General features: G+C 38.2%; 1 protein-coding gene across 1 annotated transcript; it reads left to right on the top strand.

Annotated features, from left to right (window-relative positions):
- The first annotated feature begins 26 nt into the window (after positions 1-26).
- LOC115824151 (probable E3 ubiquitin-protein ligase HERC4) lies at positions 27-15,710 on the top strand. The gene is made up of 21 exons (XM_030788257.1): positions 27-240; positions 354-468; positions 559-635; positions 860-1,081; positions 2,764-2,855; positions 3,109-3,239; positions 3,509-3,636; positions 4,010-4,083; positions 4,292-4,416; positions 4,578-4,637; positions 4,793-4,898; positions 5,004-5,196; positions 5,282-5,442; positions 11,492-11,584; positions 11,743-11,886; positions 12,368-12,534; positions 12,615-12,678; positions 12,761-12,819; positions 13,146-13,329; positions 13,440-13,539; positions 15,496-15,710. Exons 1-21 carry the CDS (start codon positions 27-29, stop codon positions 15,708-15,710), a joined length of 2,724 nt encoding a protein of 907 aa, XP_030644117.1.
- Positions 15,711-18,463: the final 2,753 nt, after the last annotated feature.

The raw sequence follows: 18,463 nt of genomic DNA, 5'->3' as shown, positions 1-18,463 counted from the left end.
AGATCTCAAGTTCTCCGACAATGGGGATGTACTATTGGGGGGCGGATACTCGACCGGGCTACGGTTTAGTTAAACCGCACAGCCTGCAAACCACAAACGCAGGAATTCGCTACTTGTGCCCCAAATCCAGCATACAAGATGTAGCAATCGGGTGTAAACTTGTCGGTTTCATACGCGGCGATGGAAATGTTTCCTTCATCAGATTTCAGGGTGATGGATCCGCACAAGACGGGAAACTACGTATGTGTGTTTTGATACGATTGATAATTTATTGGGTCGGATTCTGCTTTTTCTTATGTAACGACAAATTTTATAAGCAGAAATTTTCGTGTCGTTTCATTTCGTCAACTCAGAGCACTTGGACTGGAAAACGGTCAAGATAAAAGCCCTCAGCTGTGGGGAGTCTCACGCCGTCCTTGTGTCTTACGATGGCAAAGTCCTCTGGATAGATAAACTAAATGTCCCCAGGTGAGTTGGTCCCCTCTTAATCCGGCATTTATGTTACTTTCCATTAAATCAATTCATTATGTAAATCAGATTATTCTCCTTCAACCTTAGGTCATTACCACAGCTCTGTGATAAACAGGTGACTCGGGTTGCATGTGGAGACCACCATTCAATTGCACTAACAAATGGTATTTATGCTGTTTATCAGAACACCACAGTAATGAGTATAAACTTGAACTGTTTTCAAAGTATCATTAGTTTCAGGTGACTCATCACCTTTCTCTCACAGAGTATCAGTGCACCTTTAAAAGTGCAACTTCTTTGTCATAAATTGAATTAAGCAATTACTTTCAGATTAATTTTACTTCATTAGCTGTAGCCTGACATTGTTGTCTTCCTGTTATCCACCCAGATGGTCACGTGTTTACATGGGGTCAGAACTCCAGTGGTCAGCTGGGTTTGGGGAAGGATGAGCCCAGCACTCAGTCTCCAAAGCTCCTCAGTTCTCTGTCAGGGATCCCCTTGGTTCAGATCAGTGCTGGAGGAGACCACAGCTTTGCCCTGTCTCTCTCTGGAGCTGTTTTTGGCTGGGGGAAAAACAACGCCGGACAGCTGGGCCTCGGAGACAACACAGGTCTCTCAAAGTTTGTCAGGAAAAAACGTTTAAAAATCGTGACTTATATGTAATATTACTGTAAACATCTTTGTAAGCAGTTCAGTATAACGTGGTCAGTGTCCACTTAGGCCTATTAGAGGGTGTTGTACTTATTTTTATTGAAAATGGAATTTGTTTAGCATACACGGCACAACTCTGTTTTGTGTTAGCGTATTATTATGGAGTAGAAACTAGGGGTTGCACGAGCGCATAATTTTACGACTCGAGAACTCCTTTCCTGAAAAACTCGAGTTCTTGAGTACTGGGGCTGGGGATTAAGTATTGGTGATACCGACTATATTAACGTTATTGTTACCATATTCTACAGTAGCCCAAGATAGAAAGTTCGGTCAACAAAGTGTTTTTTTAAACATAAAATCTGCGTCTTCAGCCATTTAGTGCGGACGTAGCCTAAGCGTTCTTATTGTGTTACAGATATAGCAGCTGTTTTTTTTTTTTTTCTTTTTTGTCTTTTTCCTCGTAAATTCGGTGAAACCTGGTCATCAATAGTAAACCTAACTGACTTAAAAATGAAAGTAGTCATATTTGCATTGATTTGTTTAGCCGCGGTAGTGTAGTAGCGTAGTCTATTATATGACAAACTGGATGTTAGAGCCATCCTTGAGAAATCCGTCCACAACTCACAATTGTTGCATCATGAAAATTTTGCAATTTTGTTATTTGGCAGACGCTTTTAAGCGACTTACAATCAGTGCATCAGTCGGATTACTAATACCTCATGAACAGAGATCACAATAAGACTGAGCGTCAATTTACTCCTTCGTATTGCGCCCCTGGAATACTTTGACAAACACAGATACAAAACAAGGTTTTGTTTTTTTTTTTGGAAAGGGAGGTTACACAGTGGGGGACAGGTGGGTTCTGAAGAGGTGGGTTTTCAGTTTCCTGCAGAAGATGATAAGAGATTCCACAGTCCTAACTGTATGAGGGAGGTCGTTCCACCACTGCGGGGCAATAGCAGAGAAGAGGCGTGGTCGGGAGGAGCGGCTGCTGGGTTCCCGAAGTGAGGGGACTGTCAGTTGACCATGAGGTCGTAGAGCGGAGAGTTGTAGTAGGGGTATACAGAGTTATAAGGGACTGAAGGTATGATGGGGCGGAGCCTCTTGTGGCCTGGTAGGCCAGCACCAGTGTCTTGAACTGAATGCAGGCAGCTACCGGAAGCCAGTGGAGCGCAGTAAGTACGAGCTGGAGCGGCCTGATGGCGCAGGTTGGCAAGCCAGCCAGTAGAACATTGCAGTAGTCCAGACGGGAGATGACAAGCGCTTGGACCAGGAGCTGGGTCGCCTGTTGTGTGAGGAATGAAATACAACAAACAACCAACTGAGTCACACTTTTCTGCTGTCGGCATCCTTCCTCATGTTTGCCAAGGGCTCTAACTGGAAATCGAGTGCGCGTGAGATCTAGCATCACACGATTAATGAGTGCTCGATGTTGTGCAGAAACTCGAGAATGGATGTGAATGCTTGAGTGCTCTGTGCAACCCCTAGTAGAAACTACAGGTACAATACAGTAACTGCAAAGGGAAAGAGAACCATTCAGGCAGACTGGTCCAAGCCAATTGGCAGCTTGGAACCAATTTCTTAAAATAATAATCAAAACCTTTGGAATGGACCAGAGATACTCTTAATGTCTTTTCACAGACAGGGACGTTCCCATCAATGTGAGCAGCTTGAACTTAAAGAAAATCATCCTCATCTCATGTGGGGGGGGGCACACAGCCACTCTGACAAAGGTTGTATTTTTTCTCCATATTTCTCACACCAGTAGATGTCCCTTCAAATAAGACTGCTAATAAAGTCATTAAAAAATTCTAAAAAGGTCCGATTTTTTTTTTTTTTTACTTAAAATATTAGAATACATGGCGATGAAGTTATCAATAATTAAAAGTTGTACATTAAGCGATCAGGTGAAAGACATGAGATCCAGGTGCAAAGATGCATTCAAAGTACACTTTCATGGTGATTCAACTTTTCAATTTTTTTCAGGGAGGTTTAGTGTTCACGTTTGGATCGGGTTCTTATGGACAGCTTGGACATAACTCACTCAGAGATGAACTTCGACCTCGAATTGTGGCTGAACTGTGGAGTTCAAAAGTGTCTCAAATAGCCTGTGGAAGGTACTTTATAATTTTCAAATATTGTTTTGTCTTTTACAGTCATATTGACAGTGTATTAGAGTTGCAAAAGCCAACATCAGTGCTGTAATCAAACATGGCACTGCCATTTTATAATATAGCCTATGTATTTTAATATACGGCACCACTGGAATAAGCTTTATTGCACTGTGTTTCACTGCAATAAAGAAAATCAAGAATTTTATAATTAATATAATGTAATTTTAAACGCCAATACTCAAACAAACTCTTTTCATATGCTTTAACTTAAGGCACCACACATTAGCATTCATCGAATCATCAGAGAAAATTTACTCTTTTGGATGTGGAGAGCAAGGACAGCTGGGAAACGGACAGAGAACCAACCAGTGTGTGCCTCTACCCGTTCACCTGTCAACAGGTAAAGACATTTTATCTGTAATCTTATGATATAAATCAGTGTTGTGATCAGCAGTCCTGCCTTGATCATGATAAACTGTTTATTGGAACAAAATCAGGGGATCTGTGAATAATCAGGCAATATAGACTGTACATATAGATTATTGTAGTTGCATTATTACTATAACTTTTTGTGGGACTCTGTACCCACAGCACTGGCATGACATTTCATGAAATGTAAGAATAGTAATAATGCTTTAAATTTAGAAGTAGTGGAATCAGTTTTGTGAACTAAAAAAAAAAAAAAAAAATCTTATTGTACTTATCTTTTACTTTACTATTAATTATTCTATGTTGTTTGGAAACTTACTAATTTTTGGTGTACTCCTTATTAGAACACAAGTTCAACAGGTCACTTGAGAGAATTTGTGCTGGAGGGAACAACTCCTTTGCCCTGTGCCAGCAAATGGTAAGATTCTGACAGCTTGAGACTTTTAAACAATAGTATATGTGAATTACAGTGAAGGAAGGAGCCTGTCAAATGAGCGGAGAAAGAAGAGGTTACTGAATAGTTAAGAAAGTTCTCCCCTTATTCTCTGTTAATATTACATGAATTCCACTTAACGGTTTCTAAACAACTTTGATAACAGTGGAAAACCATGGATTCTTTTGCACAGAGATCTGAAACAGGCTTAACCAATGCCAAAGCCCTCTCAGATGGTCATATAGTGAGGTTAGATGACGACTTGATTGACAGCTGGATTTCAGAATGTGATACTCAGACATGGAACAGAATCCAGAGGTAAATCCATAATTATATCTCCCTTTCATGTGTTTGTAAGAGACCTTTCTGGTGACTTCTAACATAACTGTGATTAATACAACGTTAATCTGACAAGTTTTGAACAGTTCAGTTCAAAAGTTGACTAATACATGAAACAAAAAGCATTTTTTAAATTGCAGGGAAATAAACAACATATTTTCGTCAGAGGCATGTGTAAACGGAAGCTTCCTTGAGAAAAGGTACAAATTGCATCCTCTTATTTGCCTTCACATTTAACTACAAAGTGCAATGTATTGAATATTATAAGAAAAATTAGTATAACTGTGTTTCACTGAGAAGAGGGTTTCCACACTTTGCTCTTGTCAGTTGACACATTTGGGTTTTTTTTTAATAGTTGTGACAAGCATTTCCAGTCCTCAGTGGAGTATGATGGTCTGGATTTGTCTTTGGCACGTCTTGCGTTTGAGAAGCTGGCTAAAAAGAAGAAAGTCTTATCTGAGGTATTATACTGTCACTGAAAACGGTGTAGCATATTTTCTCTTTTGAGTGGGGAAATAACAGCCCATGCTAATAACAGTAAACCTTACCTGGTCCGTTTGCTTCAGGTCAAAAAGGTGGTTGAGCACAAGCTGCTTCCTTCTCTGAATCCTCGTCCTGCTGGAGTGGAGGCTCTGAGAGTTTACCTCATCTTACCTGAACTCCTGAGGGTTCTACGCAAGCATCATCTTGGGACTGACCTCACTGTGTCACTGGCCTCAGCCATTCTCAACCTGCATCCTGATTGGCTGAAGGTCCTAGGTAAGAACAACTGCCAGATTTCCTATCAGATTTCCCTCTAATATGAACACAGGTATTATCTTCATGTAATGTGCAATTCCAACAGAAAATTACTGGTCCAGACTACCTGACTTCTTCTTGGAAAACCTAGTTAAGACATTTCGCCTCCAGTCTCATAACTTTCTTTTGGACATGACTATGAGTGGTCATCTCAAATGGTCAAGCTCTCTGGAGAAAACTCTGAAGGTTCTGCAGAAAGTGTATGAGGTAAATAAGACCAACCATTAAAGATAAACCAAAAGTTAATGCATTGATTGCAGTGTAGTAATCACTGCTTACCAATTATTTTTTTTCAGTCCTGCTGCTCACACTACCAAAGAATTGAAACCAACCATTTCCATATAAAAGAACTTGATTTTATCTTCCAATATGTAAGTATTGTGCAACGTACATCAATATTGCAAATGAGGAGAGATATGTCATTTTTTGTAATATATCAAATTTCACTGTGTTAAAATCCCATCATATCTGGAATAACGAGGCTTTTTTAATAGATATAAATTGTTACTTTTTTCCTTTTCTTACCATATTAAAATACAAGAATTAAAGATAAAAGGCTCCATTGTGTAAGCCTGTGTCTTGTGTGTAATTTTTTGCTGATTTTCACACCAACACTCTAAAACAATTTAAGTGTTGTTGTCTATGGTTAGCGAGTGACTATTCAGTCATCTGAGATGATTAAAATATCACGATGACAGTGAATTTGCCATAAAACATCATGCCTGAGCATAGACAAAACCGTTCAACCTTTAAGCAGCTTTTTATAACCTAGAAATTTTGTTTCTAAAGCAAGTTCAGAATACGCAGAGGACAGCATATTTTGTAAGTTTGAAACATGTAAATTTTCATTTATTGGAAAAACTGCAAAATAATTACCATGAAATGGTAAGTGTAAGGATTCAGACTCACACATAATAAAGCGCTGAAGATTAAATCGAATGAGGTAACTGGTAAGGGCACATAGATGGAAAGGTGTGCAAACATGAAAAGTGTGTAAATCATAATAATGAAAACCAGTAGACATGTTTTTAAACACACAAACACACACACACTTTTTATTAATTGAATCTTACTGTGTTTATGCAACACAGTTACAAGAACATACAACCTTTCTTCTCCTATTCTCTCCATAGCTAAACGTCATGATGAGGGACCTGCGTTTTAACTTGTTCCAAGACCTAGAATGGGAAGCTTCAAAAAGTCAGCAGATACAGCAGTATGAGGTATGTTGTTTCACAAAATCTTTAGCTTTTGATATTTTTTAACATCTTCCATCTCTGAATTTATTTGGTCAATTTCTCCTTTTATTTTGTTTTTTTTTTTTAAACTTCAGAATGCATTACTTCATTTGAGGCCCTTTCCTTGCATCTTCAACATGAGTGGAAAATGTGCTCTTCTCAGATTACACTGTCTCTCTACACAGGTAGGTACTCCATAAGGAATATACCCTCATCTTTTACTCTCTCACAAAACCCTGTAAAATGTATCTGTTTTCATTTCATCTTTAGTTACATTAAAAAAATATTACGTGCAGTCACATTTATTGGTTTAATCATGAATGTAAAAGGAGATTAATGGAAATGTACCACAGTATAAATTACATAATTTCTTTAAAGATGAAACAGGCTATAATGTGAATGCAAAAATTAGTAATAGTTCGTTAAGCAAACAGCAGTAAAAGTGGACATACTTTCTTATGACCTAGGTCCTAGATTTCACATTTTAAATTATGACAACTTGTAAGAATACCTCTGTTAAAATATGCAGAGATATTCTTACATTATAGACCAAAACACACAAGCAAGCAAGCAATCAAACAAAAGAAGAACAGTTGTTACAAAATCAATCTTGAGGGACATTTTTTTAAAAGTTTGTAGTGAATGTCTGTAGTGCAGATCATGTGTGTTATTAATTGACAAAAAGGGCAAAAAAATGACAATAACTTAATTTTCAATTCATTCTGAAAGCTGAATAAGAAAATTATTATAATTTTGTCCAATCTTTTCTAAACATTTCCCTCAGAATAACACACTGACGAACATACAGATTTTGAGGAATGCTTTTCTGTCACTGCAAAACATAATCCTCAGCCAAAGTGATCCACTGAGGGTATGTTTAACGCTCTTAAATTTTTAATTTGTTTGTTTTCATTATGTTTATTATGGAAAATAATAAAAAAAAATGAACACACTGAAATCCCCTTAATTTGCCTATGTAAACTGTTATCTTGTAAGATCGTTGATCTTACAATTTGAGTTAGAAGAGCATGTGTCAGCATGTGACAACGGTGCTCAACACAAGTGCGGAAAACTGAAGCTTTTTAATGATAAATAAAACAAACAGAAAGAGGCTCAACTCAAACAGGGTTAACAGGGGACCAAAGAAAGAGTGCAAACGGGTTAACAGGTAGGCAAGCAAACTTTGGAACAGGAAACACAAGACGGCCCAGTAAACACAGGGAAGGTGTAGACTTCGCACTGACTGATCCGACGGAGGGGTTTAAATAGTGAGATGTATAATCGGGAACTAAAGTGAGGACAGTTGTGCAGAGGGAGGGTGATCAGACCGGTGATTAGTAAACCGGTGACGCTGAGAGTGGAATGGCTGAAACCAGCGAGGGAGGAGGCAAGGTTGTTACAGCATGCCATGTATAAAATATGCAAAAAAAACCCCAAAACAAAACAAATTTGCAAAATTCAGCAAGTGCAGCATCATTTTGGAAAGACATCATGTTTTTAATACTTTCTACCCAATAGCGCAGCATATATGATACATGTACTATTAATTCACAAAAATGATAGCAATTTCGTGAAACAATTGACTACACAGCTTTATTCATTTTGAAAGATGAATAAGAACTCTTGGACTATAATTATAATCACAACCAATGTGTCTTTTGTGAAGTTCTTATTTCAGACTAACACACAGAGAGTGAACAGACAGATTTTACCGAGGGGCACTCTTCAGTCCCTACAAAACAACGTCCTCAACCAAGGGGCTCCACTAAGGGTGGGTTAAATACTCTTAAACTTTTAATTTCACCGCTACTCCTCCTTTTCAGAGGAAAATAAGAACGTTATTTAACCAATGACTTTGACAAACCGGATTTTTAATGAACTTCCTCAGTGGGAAATATTAATTGACAATAATGACAGTACAAATGGCAATAACTTTGCACCTGTGTCTAAATTTATTTTGAGAACTGAGCAAGAAAACACTCACAAACCATGATTATAATCACATTTAACTGATCTTTTCCTCATATTCTTCTTGTAGAGTAATACGCTGAGAGCAAACACACGGACTTTACAGAGGGACCCTTTCCAGTTACTGCAAAACAATGTCTTCAACCAAGGGGAACTACCGGAGGTTGGTTAAATGCTTATTTTTAAACTGGTTTGCTAGTATATTTATTCTCAGGGTTGGAAAGATCATTATTAGATGGAATAGAGGCTGAGTTGCAGCTGGTGAAAGCACAACAGTTACTCAGGAGTGCATGGCAGAAGACAGATCAACATGAGAAGAAAGGAATGAAGTCACTCTGGGGCACTTGAGGAGGGCTGTGTGGATCTGGAAGCAGAGAAAAAAAAGCAAGGAGAAAGAGAGGGCCATGTTTTTCACAAATCCCTTCAAGTATGTCAGGAACCCATTGAAGAAGAAGAAGAGCAGAGGAGAGGAACTTAAAGAGTGCATTAGGCACCAGAAATCTGCAAAGGAGCATCCTACTAGGCCCCCCAGGGTAGGGTCCACACTCAGCCAAATTCACACAGTCCAGCTCAGCCAAATTCACAGTTCAACACTGCACTTCCTTATCTAAGTGAGATGAAGCAGATGGGAAGGAAAAGCAAGGTCTGCCTCAGCCCTTGGAGTAAAAGACATATTATGCAAAGTATATGAGAAGTGACCCATGAATTTAAAGTAACGTTAAAACTTGATCAGAGTTGCCTGGAAGAATCAGTTTATCCTATCAGAGACCATCCTTATCTCCAAGGAGCAGGAGTTTTGTAACGTCAACCAATTCAGAAGCATTTCTCTGCTGAACGTGCAGGGGAAGAAATTCTTTTCTGTGGTGTTGAGGAGACTTGTCCTACTACCTCCTAGAGAATGGCTACATAGACACATGTTGCCAAAAGGCATGTGTCCTAGGTTTCCCCAGGTGCACTCAACACACATCTATGATGCACTGTGTCAATCAAGGAGGGGTAGCACAGGGCGTCTCATGGAGGAAACGTGAAGACATCATGGTCCTTGGAAACAACTGGACCATGAGAGTAGTCCTCAACTGGCAGCTCCAGTTTCCCACTAAAATCACCATCACCCCACCAAGGCCAGATATTGAGATATAGTCTGCAACAGTCATAATAATGGAACTGAATGTCCAGTCGGAAGAAGGTGTGAAGGCAGCCCATGAGAAAAAGAGAGAAATACGCAGAGCTGGCGGCCAAGTGCAGGCAAGGATGGATGGAGGGCAGTTAGCCTATCTCTCCAGAGAAGGTGAAATGGTTGAGTCGAGGACATATATATTCAGTGCCTACGAAAGGACATCGGGAGCAAAGCAGACAAAAACAATGAAGGAGTTGGCTGAGGAGGCAGAGCAGGGCTGTTTTTGGCCATGGTTGAGAGGGGAAGAAACCAAAACTCTACAAGAGCTTTTTTCTTGTCTCAGTGGTTTGAATGTGTTGCTCTGCAACCTGGTGCTTGTTGTGCCTCTGTAGGTCTTGCTAGTTAGCAGTTTTGCTATTGTTGTATCATTGGTTTCTTTGTCTACTTGTGGAGTGACATAAATGGCTTAATTTGGTAGCAGTGTTTGGATGAAGTGGGTCTTGTGTCCCTTTGGTTCAAGCTTGTTTGCAGGTCAGCTAGGCTACAGACTTGTCAAGTGCATGTGCTGCTTGTTGGTTTAATACTGTAATGCTATGGTAGCTGTTAGGTTAGCATTGTAACTTATTTAGCTTTGTTGTTAGTTTGGGTCATTTTGATGTTGTGTACCATTGGTTGGCGAAATTGTCTTCATGTCTCGCTCTGTAGACAATGACAGCTGTTTGTTAGTATGAGTGTGGCATGCTGTTTTGTGGTGACAGTTAGTTTAGCACCATAGCATGCCTAGTGTCGCAGTCGGTAGTGCATTTGTTCTTTGTTTGTTTGTTTGTTTGTTTTTTTGCGCTGTGGTGATGATATAAATTTACAGATGTGCACAGAAGTGGTGGTGCACCTGAGATGCCAGACCTACACTGTGGTGAACAGCTTTCAGGCTGATGTCTGTTAAGCCTCTTATTGTCAGTTAGCAACTGTGGATGAATCGAGTTCTGTTATTGTTATATTATATTGTTATGTTATATTGCCTTATATTGTTGTTAGGATATGATAGTAATGGAGTAGAGAGAGGCACTGACAAACACATGAGATGTTGGAGGGTGCTGCCGACCTGGGTTTTGCTGTATCTGTAAGAAGGGACCTGGCGAGTTCTCACGAGAAAGAGGAGCTTGAGTACTCTTTAAATGGTTTGCTGTGAACTTATATGGGCACCATACTGGTGCACTGCGTATTCTTACTCTTTTCTGTTATTCCCCTCTGGGTGGACAATTTTGTTTTGTTGAAGTCTTTTTAACAATATTTCGCCCATTTGTTGGATTGTTACCACCACAACTGTACTGCGAAGGTACAGCTTGGGCTTGGCCAAGCGACAAACAAACATCAAGGCGCCTTGGAACAGCCTTTTGGAGACGCCACCCACATTCCCCAGGTTTGGCCGTGTAGTCCTGCAAGCATCTCTTTAGTTAAATACTCACACACGCATCGACAGGCATACTTACACACTATACACAACATGTAGGGTGGTATCAGGTTAGGGGACTGGTCTTAATGAGATTAGTTCTTGTATTTACCTAAACTGCGAGCGTTGATTTGTTTAGAATAGGTGCTAGTTGAGTACCCAGCATTTCTTCTCCTAACAGTTGTCTTGGCACTGCTTGATTTGTGGAGTTACTGTAAGGAATGGAAATTCAGATCCTGATATGAACGCACAAAATTCAGGAGGTGCAGAATTATAATGGAAAGAGATGTTTTGAATGATTTTTTTTACCCTATACCATGGCATATATTATGTGAACTATTCATATTAATTCATTTGTGCAAGTGACAGTAATTTAGCAAAATGATTGCACATTTCGACTCATTTTGAAAGCTGAATAAGAAACACTTTCGGACTATGATTCTAATCACATCCAATGTGTTTTTTCTCAAGTCCTTATTTCAGATTAATACATTGACAGTGAACAGGAAATCTTTACTGGGAGATACTTTTCAGTCACTGCGAAAAAATGCCTTCAAACCAGGGGCTCCACTGAAGGTTGGTTAAACACTTAAATTTAAACACAGGTTAAATTTGAACACTTAAACATTTTAATTTGACTCTTGTTCCTCCTTTTTAGATACAATTTAGAAAAAACCCCATTCATGCAATGATTTTAATAACGCTGTTTTCTTGTTCACATTTCTTGTGTTTAGGTAAAATTTAAAGGGGAGGCTGGGATTGATGATGGAGCTGTGTCACTGGAATTCTTCACTCTCATTGCTGAGGATATCTTGACTGCACAACCCAAGATTGTGGAAATCTCTGAGGAATCCGGTCTTCCCTGGTTCACTTCAGAGGTGTGTTTTAACTGGAACAAGAACAACTATGAAATCCTTGAGTTTTGTTTCCTTACAAATGTTTACAACTTGCAAGACGTGAATAAAAAAAACAGCGATGCGACAAACTATTTAGTTAGGGAAACTGATCTGTGCTCCTTCCTGGTTGAGTAAATTTATAAACAAATCAGACCTGAATCAAATAAGTACCAGGCCCTGCCTCAGGACTCTTATTGCTTTTAGCATTTACCTCCTCTTTTGTGCAGTATCAAGCAAACATCATGTAAGCAACTTACGGAGTCATCATCAAAATTGCTACTTGTACTGTTAATGAAGGGAACAAGGTCAAAAGGAAAGGGGGTACTCTAAATAACTGGGATAGGGCCCAGTTATTCAAATAGCTCAATTTGTAAATTTGACCATCAAAATTAGTTGTCAGACATCTTGGTGAAGCTGTTTAGGGAAGTTCTAGGTGTTTACGGCTCCTTCAACCTGTTCCCAGGACTGCGGCACTACAGATGAAGTCTACTTGTTTGGCGTTCTCTGTGGGATGGCCTTGTACAATAACTGTTTGATGAACTTTGGCTTTCCTTTGGCACTTTTCAAAATGCTCCTGGGTCAGAAACCAACTCTGCAAGACCTGGAGGAGCTATTTCCCATTGAAGCCAGGTACACTGATGATAATCTCCCTTTTCTAGACTTACTCAGTGTGCTTGAAACTGAAAATTCTCTTTTTTTTCACAAAACAGGACTTTAAATGTGTTACTTGAGGAAGATGAAGAGGTTGTGCCAGAACTCTATTTGGATTTCACTGTACGTCTAGATTTTTGGCCATTTGAAGGAAAAGTGTACTCACTTTGGGACGCATATACATTTTTAACCTCATTTCTTTCAGGTCAGAGGCCATGAGGTTGTTCTAAATGGAGCTCAGATCCCAGTAACCAAAGTCAACAGGTATTTTACCCATTGTCCTCGATGTTAGTGGTCTTTCCACTACTATCATGTTCAGGTGGCCTCTCAGATTCTTTCACTATTGGTTTATATTGGAGAATTGCTGTTACATTTGAGCTTTAGGACAACACTGTAAAAACAATAGTTGTAATGTCTACCATATTCTCATCCAGTTAGTGCAACACCGTTTCTGTTGTGGCAAGTTTTGCTTTAGTTCTTTGGAACTCACTTGGCACTTTTTAGTTTAGCAGTTAGGAAGGTTAATGGCTTTGAATTACTAACTTTAATATACTTGAACACTGAAAAATATCTGCTGTTATCATTCACAGGCAGGAGTATGTGGACCTTTACATTGACTTTGTTTTTCACAAGTCAGTGAAGCAGCAGTTTGAAAACTTTTCAAGAGGCTTTTCTCAGGGTTGTCCCATTGACGCATGGAAAGTGTTTCTTCCAGAGGAGCTCATGGCTGTTCTCTATGGCAACACTGAGTACAAGTGGGCGCAACTGAAGGAGGTGCTTAATATATTAAATATTTGTCTATTTTCCTGGGGGGGGGGGGGGGGGGGGGGGGGGGGTGTTTCATCTATTGTCGTCATCCATTATCTGTCACTTCTCTTGCACAGAATGTAACCTATGAAAATTTTACACCGACTGAGGAAGTTATTCAGAATTTTTGGGAAGTCTTCTTTGAGCTTACGGAAGACCAAAAGAAGCTGTTTTTGAGTAAGTGATCTATCTATCTATCTATCTATCTATCTATCTATCTATCTATCTATCTATCTATCTATCTATCTATCTATCTATCCATTCATCCACACACACACACACACACAAGGTTGAAATTTAAGTATGAAGAATTGAAAAAAACAGTCCTCAGGAATAAGACAAAAAAATATGTAGTTGTATGTACATACTCTTGTACTCTTAGCTACTCAGAAAAGCACATGACAATTGCTTTTTTTGTATTTTAAACTAAATTTTCTCATGTTTTTCAAGATGAAAGCCTAAAACTGCCATATGGTGTGACATTGTATATTCTATTAAAACTAGCAAACGGACATATTTTCCTAAAGTAAGCACATTGCTTAGTATTTTTCAGCCATCAGTCTGCTGAAATCCAAGCTTCGATTAAGCATATTTATTTGTGCATGTGTTGATTTTATTTATAAATTTATTTATTTTTAGATTGAATTTGACAGAACAAAATATAAATAAAAGAAAATTCTTTTGACTGGATGTGAAAAAAAATTGTATCCAAAAGCTTTCATAAGCTAATAGCTTTTAACATCAGGCAGAAATAAAACACCCAGGATAGATGAATTAAACCAAGAGAACTGGCAGTTAGGCCTCTGAGAACAGGAAATACATAAAATGGTGCAAAAGGAAAAATTTAAGTAGTTTGAGTCCATTGCTTTTCTCTAAAAATATTCTTTGTCCTGTACTGACAGCCCTGATCAGTCTCCTTCTTTCTGTGATGACTTCTTCTCTCCTTGCAAACTCAGCATTAATTCTTTCCCTGTATTTTCTTGTTCCCTTTGCATGTGACATCTCGATGATACATATGACTTAGTGAAAAAATTTTACATCATGCAGTTCAGTCAATCTGAGGCCAAACTGAAATCAGCTAGCATCCTTGGAGCACACCTAGTTCCACATGCCAGTAATGCTTAATCTATCCATGACAAATACAAAAACAAAATTATTTGAGCATTTTTGTGTGATTAGTATCACATCAGAAGATATCAAAAATCGACTGTGAGCTCTGAAAAAAGTGCCGCCTAATGAAGAAGTCATGGAAAACCTCACTTCTTCTCTTTATGATGTACTTCAGATATGATATGTTTTCCTTGGATGAGAAATGACCTTTTCTACACAAATAATTCCTTCTAATATCGCTTATAATGTACTGTCACACCATATAATACCTTTCTCAGTTCAAATCTATTCAACCAGTGTTAACCCCAATATTATGCAGGGACTGTTTGTACATGTTAAACTTAAAAATTTGGAATTATTTACATTTTCTTGGATTTACTCAAATGTGAACAGATGAAAACATGTACTGGACAGTCACACCATATGAGCATTTTGATGCTGTCATACCCTGGCTCTCACTCTCCCCCTCTGCTGGCCATTTGGGGTTAAGTCTTCATTGTCTTAGCCTGTGTTCTATTTCATTTGTTTCAGTTTGTTTTTAATTCAGTTATTGGTTGCACCTGTTTTTGTTCCCTTTCTTCCCAGTCACACCTGTGTTCTGGTAATTTACCCTGGTCTTAAGTTTGGACATATACTGCTAACTTCTGTTTGGTGAAATTTTGTGTTTGGTTGTTTGTTAGGACTGAGCCCTTGAATGCTTTGTTGAGAGAGAAAGAGAGAAAGAGTACCTTGTTGCTCTGAGTTCTTGGTTAAGTGCTGTTACTTTGTGTAGTTTTAATTTATCTGTTTCCCTTACCTGCTGTTTTCAGAGGGAGGACCTGAGTTTTTGTGCATGTGTCCAGCCTCTCTTACTGGTTAATCTAAGCAATGTGATTACCAATGTAAACCATATATTTTTTAGACTATTTACTACTTATCTATGTATGACACCCTGGACATGTAAAACAGATCAAACACCCATATATAATGTGGTATGTTTTAAAAATTTGATTTCTGACTAAATATTTTGTTCTGTTTTATCAGAATTTGTCTTCGGAACTCATCTCCTGCCAGTAGGAGGTCTGTCTAAAATGGGTTTGCGAATTTGCAAGTGGGTACTGCCTGACCCAGATGAACATCACCCCGTGGGTCAAACTTGCTTTAGGATTTTACGTCTTCCTAACTACAGCAACGTGACCAGTTTACGTGACAAACTTATCAATGCTATTACCCACTGCAATGAATTTGGAATGGAGTAATTTTTTTAACATCAGAAGTTGAATTTGTAATATTAAGTGCATTTTGTCATGTGATTCTGTGTTTCTGCATCGATGAGGTTTTATCTAATGACCTTTTATACTCAGTTTGCAGAAAGTTAGAGTTTCTTTGGCCATTTTTTTAAAGAAATGTGCATCTTCTGAGTGCAAACAAAGCTTCAAAAACCAGCACCACAAAGTTCACATCACTAACACTGGTCAGCAGATGACTTCTCTTGCCTTTATGGCAGAGAGACTGTCTGACAAATGACAAGGAAATTGGAGTATGAAGATGGTTTGCATGTAGACAATCATCATTATAGCAGCAGTCATGAGTAATTTAACATAGTGTTAGTAGTCAGGGCTTTGAGTTAATTAGCAGTTCAAGGTAACTGATAATGTGTTTTGAATCTTTGTTTTGCTTTTGCCTTTTCTACCATGTTGGGGTTTTTTTGGTGAATGCCATGCACTTTTGGAACTAATGTCTGTGTTCATGGGATAGGACTACGTATTTTCTTATGGATTCCATGAGAATAATGAAGTTATTTTGGGACATTTTGAATAGCTTGTTTTGTTAGACTTTAAGATGAAGCACTATATTGTGGCTATGAATGTAATTTGTTGTCAAAATCACTTACCACACTCAGTACGTTTTTAAATGTAAATATGGCCATACTGTATAATCACTAACAATTGTTAGACACATTGTAACATTACAATTGCCCAAAATGTGAATTGCATCATCTGTTGTATGTCATTTGTATCATATTCATACATTTCAAACACACAACTACATGTACTGTTTACTTACATCAACATGAGTTTGGGATTAATCGAAAGCGGTTAACATTAAATCTAAATCCAATTAGATTCAAATCAACCTTCAAACAGGAAATGAGTTCTAAAAGCAGACAATCCTCTCTGTCTTTATGCTCTTTAAGGGTAATATGTTACTGCTTTTTGTTTCCTTGTTTTAATTTTTAACACAACTAATAAAAGCTTAATAATGTGTGATTTAAAAAGGCCACAATTCTACAACAAATGACAGAAAATGTTCACCTGATTCACTTGGGTCCATTATGACAATCTTCTAAAGACAGAAATGTACACAGTACTGTGCTCTCATGGCTTGAACTGTTCCCTCTCTCTCTCTCTCTCTCTCTCTCTCTCTCTCTCTCTCTCTCTCTCTCTCTCTCTCTCTCTCTCCATGTGTGTGTGTACATATAATGAGCATGTGTGAAATGTCTGTTTTCTCATCTCAATAAGATAACATCTGTTTATGAGGACAAAGCAAACTGTAATGTGGATATAGCACCAATATGAAGCAACAGTGATTAGAATTCAACATTGCTGAGTACTCAGTTCTGTACTGTCATGGAACAGTTTTAGTTTTTAATGACTTTACGGCTATTTCACCTCTAATGAAGTTACTGCACGAAATTCATGTAAACAGTGTGGTCACACCATGTAGATGTTGGTAAAATAGCGACACCTAGTGCTAAACATGTTATAGTTGAGGCAGCATGTGCATTTAATGTTTAAGGCTGCCTTGTGATTGTTAATGCGATCAGTTTGGTTTCTAAGTCGTTGAAAGTGGAGTTGTGTATTGATTAATTGATGACTTTTGTAAATACAGACTGCCCTCAACTTGCGATGTATGCATTTTATGAGCGCTCTGACTTACAGTTGCTGTCCCAGTAACCTTATTATAGTATTTTTGAGTCCATGACCACAGCTCCATTAACTGTACAGTAACATTGGCTGGCCATTCTTTCGCAAGGCAACCAAATTTTTTAATGTGTGGGTCTCAGTTCAGTCTTGCGTTTTGTTCACTGTATTTCATTTTCTAATTACTGTACTGTGTTTACTTTATTATTTGTAAAGACCTCGTCGGTTAACTTAGTTGTTCAGTCATGTGTTGCACCTGTTCTCAGTTCTGTTAAGTTTTGTGTTCACCCGATTTCTGTTCATTTAAAACCTAATCTCCAGTTTGTAAAATTACTCCCGTCTTTCCAGTTACTCTTTGCGAAGTCTTTAAATTGGAACCATTGCATTGCTTGAACTGTGCCGCCATCATCTGTAACTTACCTGAAACATTTTTACTAATTATTTTAGTATTGTTTTAACATGAATTCAGTCAATTTTGTGTGAATTGGTAAAACAAAGCAAACCAACAAAAGCAAGAACAATGTTTTTAGTATCCATGCATGTAAATTGTTTATATTACGATTCACCTAATAAAAAAGGATTTCTGACTCAAAATGACAACAATGTATCACACAGTCCTCAGAATGAACCCCAGCAGTAACTTGAGGACAGTCTGTGTAATAACATTTGATGGAACCAATTAAACAATGTGTTGTGGAAAACAATTCATTTATTGGGCAAGTAGCCATTGAATAAGTAAGATTACGTCCAGGGAGAGGGTTGTATTTTGACATGATGACACTGCTCAGAAAAAAAAGTACTTTTATATCTAGCAGTTAAAATTTCATACATTTAACAGTGAACTGACATCATTCAGTGGTATCAGTGGTACGGACTTGACACCTATGCTGTGCAGTGAAAACACTTGACACGTTTAAAAAGAAAAAAAAACAACAACAACGAAAGAAATCCTCATTTAACCAGACATTTCATCTGAAAAATCACTTGCCTCGTAATAAACGGGTGGTTCACAACTTTTCAAGTTTCATCAGGTTGGATTACAACCTTACGTGTGTATAATCTCTCGTGTTGACACGCTTTTAAATATG

Source organism: Chanos chanos, chromosome 11, assembly GCF_902362185.1.
Source record: "Chanos chanos chromosome 11, fChaCha1.1, whole genome shotgun sequence".
Lineage (NCBI taxonomy): Eukaryota > Metazoa > Chordata > Actinopteri > Gonorynchiformes > Chanidae > Chanos > Chanos chanos.
The sequence above is the reverse complement of the archived record's forward strand: the minus strand, read 5'-3'. Positions and strand labels throughout refer to the sequence as shown.